The sequence below is a fragment of the Leuresthes tenuis genome, unplaced genomic scaffold (assembly GCF_036924035.1).
Source record: "Leuresthes tenuis unplaced genomic scaffold, fLeuTen1.0.hap1 SCAF_5, whole genome shotgun sequence".
In the NCBI taxonomy this organism is placed as follows: Eukaryota; Metazoa; Chordata; class Actinopteri; order Atheriniformes; family Atherinopsidae; genus Leuresthes; species Leuresthes tenuis.
The window spans coordinates 23104528-23113757 of NW_027325359.1; the positions used below are offsets into that span (position 1 = coordinate 23104528).

A 9230-nucleotide genomic window follows, 5' to 3' on the forward strand; every position below is an offset into this window, starting at 1 on the left:
AGCACTGCAGCTCATTTTGGATTGTTGATCAGTTAAATCAGGCAATCAGAACAGAACAAATTTAGTGGATGCTTCTGGGGGAAACTCTTATAGTTGGTAGGTTATCCATCCATCATCTGCCGCTTATCCGGGGGTCGGGTCGCGGGGGCAGCAGCTTGAGCAGAGAAACCCAGACGTCTCTGTCCCCGGCCACTTCCTCCAGCTCTTCCGGGGGGACCCCGAGGCGTTCCCAGGCCAGCCGAGAGACATAGTCTCTCCAGCGTGTCCTGGGTCTTCCCCGGGGTCTCCTCCCAGTGGGACGTGCCCGGAACACCTCCCCAGGGAGGCGCCCAGGGGGCATCCTAACCAGATGCCCGAGCCACCTCATCTGACTCCTCTCAATGCGGAGGAGCAGCGGTTCTACTCCGAGCCCCTCCCGGATGACTGAGCTTCTCACCCTATCTCTAAGGGAGAGCCCAGACACCCTGCGGAGGAAACCCATTTCGGCCGCTTGTATTCGCGATCTTGTTCTTTCGGTCACTACCCACAACTCGTGACCATAGGTGAGGATGGGAACGTAGATTGACCAGTAAGTAGAGAGCTTCGCCTTCTGGCTCAGCTCCCTCTTCACAACGACGGGTCGGTGCAGAGCCCGCAACACTGCAGACGCCGCACCGATCCGCCCGTCAATCTCCCGCTCCATTCGTCCCTCACTCGTGAACAAGACCCCGAGATACTTGAACTCCTCCACTTGGGGAAGGATCTCATTCCCGACCCGGAGAGAGCATTCCACCCTTTTCCGGCTGAGAACCATAGTCTCGGATTTGGAGGTGCTGATTCTCATCCCAGCCGCTTCACACTCGGCTGCGAATCGCTCCAGTGAGAGCTGAAGGTCACAGCCTGACGACGCTAACAGAACCACATCATCTGCAAAAAGCAGAGACCCGATTCTGAGGTCGCCAAATCGGACACCCTCAACGCCCTGGCTGCGCCTAGAAATTCTGTCCATAAAAGTTAGGAACAGAATCGGTGACAAAGGGCAGCCCTGACGGAGTCCAACTCTCACCGGAAACGTATCCGACTTACTGCCGGCAATGCGGACCAAACTCTGGCACCGGTCATACAGAGACCGAACGGACCCTATCAAGGGGTCCGGCACTCCATATTCCCGGAGCACCCCCCACAGGACTCCACGAGGGACACGGTCGAAACGCTTTCTCCAAGTCCACAAAACACATGTAGACTGGTTGGGCGAACTCCCATGCACCCTCCAGGATCCTGCCGAGGGTATAGAGCTGGTCCACTGTTCCACGGCCAGGACGAAAGCCACACTGCATCTCCTGAATCCGAGGCTCGATTATCCGACGGATCCTCCTCTCCAATACCCCCGAATAGACCTTACCAGGGAGGCTGAGGAGTGTGATACCCCTATAGTTGGAACACACCCTCCGGTCCCCCTTTTTAAAGAGGGGGACCACCACCCCAATCTGCCAGTCCAGAGGCACTGTCCCCGATGTCCACGCGATGCTGCAGAGGCGTGTCAGCCAAGACAGCCCTACAACATCCAGAGCCTTGAGAAACTCAGGACGGACCTCATCCACCCCCGGGGCCTTGCCACCGAGGAGCTTTTTGACCACCTCGGCAACCTCAGCCCCAGAAATGGGAGGCCCCGTCTCCGAGCTCTCCGACTCTGCCTCTTCCGAGCACGTGTTGGTAGGATTGAGGAGTTCCTCGAAGTACTCCCCCCACCGACTCACAACATCCCTAGTTGAGGTCAGCAAAGCCCCGTCCCCACTGTAAACAGTGTTGACTGTGAGCCGCTTCCCCCCCCTGAGACGCCGGATGGTGGACCAGAATCTCTTCGAGGCCGTCCGGAAATCGTTCTCCATGGTCTCACCGAACTCCTCCCAGGCCCGAGTTTTTGCCTCAGCAACCGCCGAAGCCGCAGCCCGTCTGGCCTGTCGGTACCTATCAGCTGCTTCCAGGGTCCCACTGGCCAAAAAGGCCCGATAGGACTCCTTCTTCAGCTTGACGGCTTCCCTCACCACTGGTGTCCACCAGCAGGTTCGAGGGTTGCCACCACGACAGGCACCGACCACCTTACGGCCACAACTCCGATCAGCTGCCTCGGCAATGGAGTCACGGAACATGGCCCATTCGGACTCAATGTCCCCCACCTCCCCCGGGATATGGTTGAAGCTCTGCCGGAGGTGGGAGTTAAAGCTCCTTCTGACGGGGGATTCTGACAAACGCTCCCAGCAGACCCTCACAATACGTTTGGGCCTGCCAGGTCTGATCGGCATCCTCCCCCACCAGCGGAGCCAACTCACCACCAGGTGGTGATCAGTTGACAGCTCCGCCCCTCTCTTCACCCGAGTGTCCAGGACATACGGCCGCAAGTCCGATGATACAACCACAAAGTCGATCATCGAACTGCGGCCAAGGGTGTCCTGGTGCCAAGTGCACATATGGACACCCTTATGTCTGAACATGGTGTTCGTTATGGACAGTCCATGACCAGCACAGAAGTCCAACAACATAACACCACTCTGGTTCAGATCGGGGGGGCCGTTCCTCCCAATCACACCCCTCCAGGTCTCACTGTCATTGCCCACGTGAGCATTGAAGTCCCCCAGCAGAACGAGGGAGTCTCCGGTAGGAGCATTCTCCAGTGCCTCCCCCAGAGACTCCAAAAAGGGTGGGTACTCTGAACTGCTGTTTGGCGCATAGGCACAAACAACAGTCAGGACTCGTCCCCCCACCCGAAGGCGGAGGGAGGCTACCCTCTCGTTCACTGGGGTAAACCCCAATGTACTGGCACACAGCCGGGGGGCAATAAGTATGCCCACACCTGCTCTGCGCCTCTCACCACGGGCAACTCCAGAGTGGAAGAGAGTCCAACCCCTCTCAAGAGGACTGGTTCCAGAGCCCAAGCCGTGCGTCGAGGTGAGTCCGACTATATCTAGCCGGAACCGCTCAGCCTCGCGCACCAGCTCCGGCTCCTTCCCCAACAGAGAGGTGACATTCCACGTCTCAAGAGCTAGCTTCAGTAGCCGAGGATCAGACCGCCAAGGCCTCTGCCTTCGGCCGCTACCCAGCTCACATCGCACCCGACCCCCTTGGCCCCTCCCACGGGTGGTGAGCCCGTCGGAAGGGGGACCCACGTCATCATTTCGGGCTATGCCCGACCGAGCCCCATGGGCACAGACCCGGCCACCAGGCGCCCGCTGCCGGGCCCCACCCCCGGGCCTGGCTCCGGGGGGAGGCCCCGGTGTCCCATATCCGGGCAAGGGATAACGAGGTCCAAATTTTTTTGTTCATCATAAGGAGTCTTTTGAGCTGTTCTTTGTCTGGTCCCTCATCTAGGATCTGTTTGCCTTGGGTGACCCTACCAGGGGCTTAAAGCCCCGGGCAACATAGCTCCCAGACTCATTGGGGCACGCAAACTCCCCCACCACGATAAGGTGACAGCTCAGCTTTGTAAACCACACTTTTCACATCTTTTTCCACAAAAAAAAAAAAAAAAAAACATTTATAACCTACCCTAGTTGGTAAGTTATAAATGATAAATTTAGCTCTGTTAATAAATGCAGAATCTCCACCTTCACAAGATAAAATCTTCCACAAAAGATAGATAGATCAGCTCTTTTCATGCTTTCCCAGCTGTTTTTAAATAAACAATTAGCTCTACCAGTTCACAGACTATTGTTACAAAGTGGCATATTTACTGTTGCTGTAAGATACTGCAGAGGGAACAAATCTTTCATGACCTTGCAGATTGATTTGCAGAGTGACGAGTACCTGTTTGGACACTTTAAGGTACCAAGAGCTGTTTCTTGGACCTTTGCAAACGTTTGGAGCCAGCACTGTGGAGCCATACATAATGGTTCAACTCTGTTCCACCACATTTGCAGGTTCTCTCAACCATGGGCTTTTTGGCCACTTGAACATTTCAGCAGGAGCTGGAATCAACTGGTCACGCAATACACAAAGTTTCTACATACAGCTAAAGAACAAGTCAAGGGGAGATTTAATTCTATTTCTGGTCTTCCTAACACCAGCTGTGCAATAGATTGCACACACATGCGCGTTAAAGACCCTCACCAGATACATTCCCATACCTCAACTGCAAGCAATACCACTCCATAAATATCCAACTCATTTGTGACTCCCAGAACCAGACCGGGGTAATGACAAGCAGGAAATATCAACATGGTTGAAATTGAAACTGGTCATCACTGCTATTGGCATTTCCAACATGGTTTGTGCTCTAACCGCTCGACCACCAAGCATCCCAAGATATGAACAATTTTGTGGTCTATGTGCACATTCATGAATCTGATGTAAAGTTTTCTTAAGAAATTCTTAAAAACAACTTGGTGAATGAGGCCCACTGTGTTTTGTGAAAAACTAAACAGAGAAGGGCTTTAAAGTTGTGTTAGGCCACACTGTGAGCTAATGGAAAAAACAAGATGATATTTAAAACTGATCTACTGACCAATTATCTCAGAACAAAATATGAGCAGAAGATATGTGTTCAAGTAAAGAGAACTACTAAGATAAACTGAGCTTAGATACTATGCATAAAAGATGGAGATGGCTATAGTGACATCACCGAGTGCTGTTGCCATCGATAGCCTTGAGATTTGCATTCAGCTGTGAATTTATTTTTTGGAGAGAAAGATTTAGCTTGACATCGCATTTTAAACCTTGTGATCAAAAAGAGTTAGCCTGGTTAACAATACTGCACTATCTGCATTGGCTTCGTATCTGACAGGGAGTGGTTGTCATTCCTTTGTGACCGTCTGTGTTAACCACTACAGTGAAACTAACAGGTGTGTCCTAGTGATGGTACTTATCCTGATCTCATGCCTCTTACCCCCACCCCCTCACCCCTCAGCACCACCTCCACCTCCCTCTCGTGGTGGCCCCCCTCCACCTCCTCTACCCCACTGCTCTGCTCCGCCGCCGCCGCCGCCCCCACCATCCAGAGGGGGTAGAGGAGCACCCCCTCCTCCTCCGTCCCGAGCACCAGCTTCAGCTCCTCCTCCCCCACCTCCCTCCAAACCAGGAACTCTGGGAGCTCCACCTCCCCCTCCTCCACCCATCAGGGGAGGTCATCAGCCCCCTCCTCCTCCCCACCACCACTACCAGCCACCCCCTCCTCCTCCTCCATCATCCTCTGGTGCCCCCCAAGCTCCACCCCCTCCACCTCCCCCGCTGGCTCAGCCTTCCCCAGCAAGCAGTGCCCCAGGACTGCCTCCTCCCCCTCCCCCCCCCTCCCCCACCTGGTCCACCTCCTCCTCCAGAGTTGGATGGTATCAGCGGATGTGGGGTCTTGCTTCATTCTCCAAGTCTAGGTGGGAAGTCAGCACTGCTGGAGCAGATCAGAGGAGGAACACAGCTGAAGAAAGTGGAGCATAATCATCGAGCGCTGCCCTCCAGCACAGGACGAGATGCACTCCTGGACCAGATCCGTCAGGGAATCCAGCTAAAGACTGTGAGTATTTTTTCCACTTCATATATTTTATGCTTAACTCTCACGGAACAACATACCCTCCCTCAAAGAGGTTAGTTAGGTTCAGGCAACTTGCTTAACTTAAATTCATGTTTTCTTTATTCAACAATTGAAGTGGAAAAAGAGAAATTACCATTGACTGACTTTCATCTCAATATGGAAGTAAAAAATGGTGATATAAAATTCTTTAATTTGACAAATAAGAGAGCTGGATTTTTAAAATTCTCAGCATACATACATATATATATATATATATATATATATATATATGAATACCTGTAACAAACCGCATTTGTGGGCTCCCAGGTATCAGATCAAGAGTCTGGCCCCCCAACACCAGCTCCAGCAGCAGGCATCGTTGGTGCTCTCATGGAAGTAATGCAGAAGAGGAGCAAAGCCATCCATTCTTCAGGTGAGTGATGAAAAGTTCTTGTATTACCTGGGAAACGGAAGCTGACTGACCACAGTCGCAGGTCTCAGCTGGACTTAGACCATGTCACAAAATACAGAAATAACCAAACAAAAGCTTGACATTTTTGGGAAACTGACCTTAGTGAAGTGATTCAGAAGAGATAACTGATAGTAGTATTGCAGTGCTGAATACCAGCTTTTGGAGGTCTTGATTTCCTCTTGAATTTGGCAGCATTTCTACTTATTTTTACTTTTTTTTTGTTATTCGACCATTTTTTTTTCAAAATCAGTCAAGACTACAGCTGTCTGCGAAATGTCTGATTGTGATTTGAAGAGGAAGAAAAAATGTTTTAACCAAGTTGTTAATAACATACATAACATAACATAGGAGGGTTGTATACAATAAGCTGTGGTTAGTCAATCTTTCCCTATTCTCTCTCTCTCAAAGTTTACTACCTGTAGCTCTACTAGATACTTTCAGTAACCTGCTTTACCAAAATATGAATTACCCTACTTAAAACACCTACATTTTCAGCCATTTTTTCCAGGGAGCTTGAGTGTCCTGCATCATGCACTGAAGTGAAGTCATGTGTGTAACTGTGTTACAGGGATACTTATTGCATTTGTTTTCTTCATTGGGGTTGTTTGCGTATGCATGAATAGTTACTGTCTTACCTGTGGTTCACAGCAGTCAGTGTCGCAGTTATTTTACAGACATTTTAAATTTACCATATGACATTGTTGCCTCTAGTTCTAGTTTAGACTCCTTGGACTTCTGACCTGCCAAAGACTCCTGAACACGAAACAATTAATAAATTGAGTAGTCTTACTCCATTTGCAATTTGAAGCATTACAACAAACCCAAATTCTTATTTATAAACTGGCAACTGTTGAAAATTCTCTCTCCAATTTAGACATACATTATAGACATCATAGATGTACATTTTTACAGCACATTTTTTTCTTCTATTCAATACCTGTATATTACAGCCATCCATCTTTGAATACATCCAGGGAATTTGTGGGCATCATCATTTTTCAGTGAGCACTTTAATTACTCGACTGAAGACATTGGGGATGAAACCACAGACCCTCTGAGTAGTGGAACCACCACTGCTGCCCACAAAGAAATGCATTAACGAGTACCTCCTAACTCCACGCAAGAGGGTTGTATTTTGTTACATTTAGACAGACTAGCTGTTTCTCCATTTCTAGTGCTGGTCTGCTTTGCTAGCTGTTGATTGTGCCTTAGCATCTAACAATTGCCCTCTTCACATATTAGTTGCCGCTTATCAGCAAATTAAAAGTAGTCCTTGTTAACTTGCTGCTGTTCCTCTTTGATAATTCACATCATCTGGAGGAAGCTCAGCCACACAATTGTGGGGGCCTATACATATATAAATCCTTGATTGCACAAACAGCTGAGTTTTAACACTACCGTGTCCATGTTACTGAACTTACTATTTTTTTTTTTATTTGAACAGAATTTAATTGAATTGAGTAGCACGCTCCGCACATAGCCTGTATGTCCTCTGTACTTCCCTTGCTGGTTTAACTTAGACCCTCCGTGCCGCCTCTGTACATTTACACATGACATTGATGCACAAAGAAGGCATATCAGTCCTGGTTTCGAAAGTCATGTGTGAAAACCGCCTAATGACAAAGGTCTTCTCATCTAACTCAACCTTTCCTTCAGGATAGTTCCTTGTTCAGCTTGTAGCTTCTGTCTCAGTAATATGAAAGTCTCCAGTCATCCCACTCTTCACTGTCACGTCTTTTTTCCCAGATGAAGATGAGGATGAAGATGAAGATGAGGACTTTGAGGATGACGACGAGTGGGATGACTAGTGAAAATGTCACTTCTCAACATGTCCCCTCCAACCCTCCTACCACAGCAGCTACCGCTTACACTAAAATATCTCCTAAAAAATCTTCCACAATCTGATTCCAATTGCTATGTAAATGATGTATTCATTTGTTTTATATTTATTTTTGCTATTCTAATTAATCTGTGCAATACCTCATCCGTTAAGTGTTCTGTTTATCACACCCCCTTGTGGGAACAGCTCCTCACCAGATCCATTTCCATACCTCAACTCAACTCAACTTCTCTTGTGTCTTTAGAAAGCCCTTAAATCTCTCATCCAGCTGTATTTCACCATTTCTAATGAGTATAAAACACTCCACTGAGAGCAGTAAGTGAACTTTAATGCTTCTTGGGAATTATTTTTGTGTTCACTTCTTAATTGCTTGTTTGTGAAATTTTAAAAGGGAGACTTGTGCAACCAAATGGGCAGGTTCCTCTTTGTGTTTGGCAGTTGTTAGCTTAAATGCAAAATTACACTATTTTCTTACCACACTTCTTTTCTAACCCCTGGATTTCTTATTAAAGCTTAGTTTAGTAATGATATTTTACATAAAAATGCTCAATGACCAAAATGCAGTGGCATGGATCTGCAACTTTTATTTTTGTGTAATTAAAGTTGTTTATTTGCACATGGTTTCTGTTATAGTTTGGTTTATGGGGGGTGTCTTTGGTGGGGGGTACATTTGTCAGTGATTGTTTTTATTTTAAATCATGCAGGATGCATTGGCAATGAAATCTTTAATGGTTTCACAACGTTTAGATGTGATTTAAAACATGACTGAAAATGTCTTGTTCCTGAATTTTTACTGACTTTTTTTAAGCTTAAAGAAGGTATTTTTCAACCTAGACCTTATTTCTGGCATGAAATACGTTCATCTACTCACTCCATTATATGGAACGCGAGTTATCTGAATATCTTCCGAAGGACACCGACTTTGACCAAACTGTTCTCGTGAGTAGATAAACGTATTGCATGCCAGAAATAAGGTCTAGGTTTAAAGATACTGGAGTTCCCCTTTAATACACGTAAACTCAAATGTAATGGGCATTTGTGGTATGATAGGACCATTGTTCTCATGTCTGGTTGTTTTTTTCCATGTGATCATTTGATTATTCATTGCCTGCAGGAGGAAGCATCACCAGTATCTCCTCATAGCAACAGAAAAACAACCTAGAAATATAATTTATCTTCTGCTGTCCCTCCATTAACATTTTCTGATTTTATGCAATGCAACGATAAAAGCCTCCTTATGGAAAATAGGAAAAGCAAATAATAACTAACCAAATGTGACATTTTTAAACAGCTACTGGGTTTAGCAATGCCTGTGATCTTTCATCCATAAATGGTCTTAAAGGTTTTTACAGTCTTGTAGTGAGGTTTAATGCTCCATCAAGAGGCCAAAATACTGACATAGAATCTGTGAAAAGGGTCGAGAAGGGGGTGGGAAGGCTCAG

The 9230-nt window shown here is 47.5% G+C and overlaps 1 protein-coding gene across 1 annotated transcript in view; it reads left to right on the forward strand.

Annotated features, from left to right (window-relative positions):
• The window catches only part of wasla (WASP like actin nucleation promoting factor a), a 33444-nt gene extending 24214 nt beyond the window's left edge, over positions 1–9230 (forward strand). Inside the window, 4 exon segments of the mRNA XM_072386473.1 lie at positions 4880–5250; positions 5252–5479; positions 5804–5909; positions 7695–9230. Of these exon segments, the coding sequence (XP_072242574.1) occupies positions 4880–5250; positions 5252–5479; positions 5804–5909; positions 7695–7756 (767 nt within the window). The 3' untranslated portion in view covers positions 7757–9230.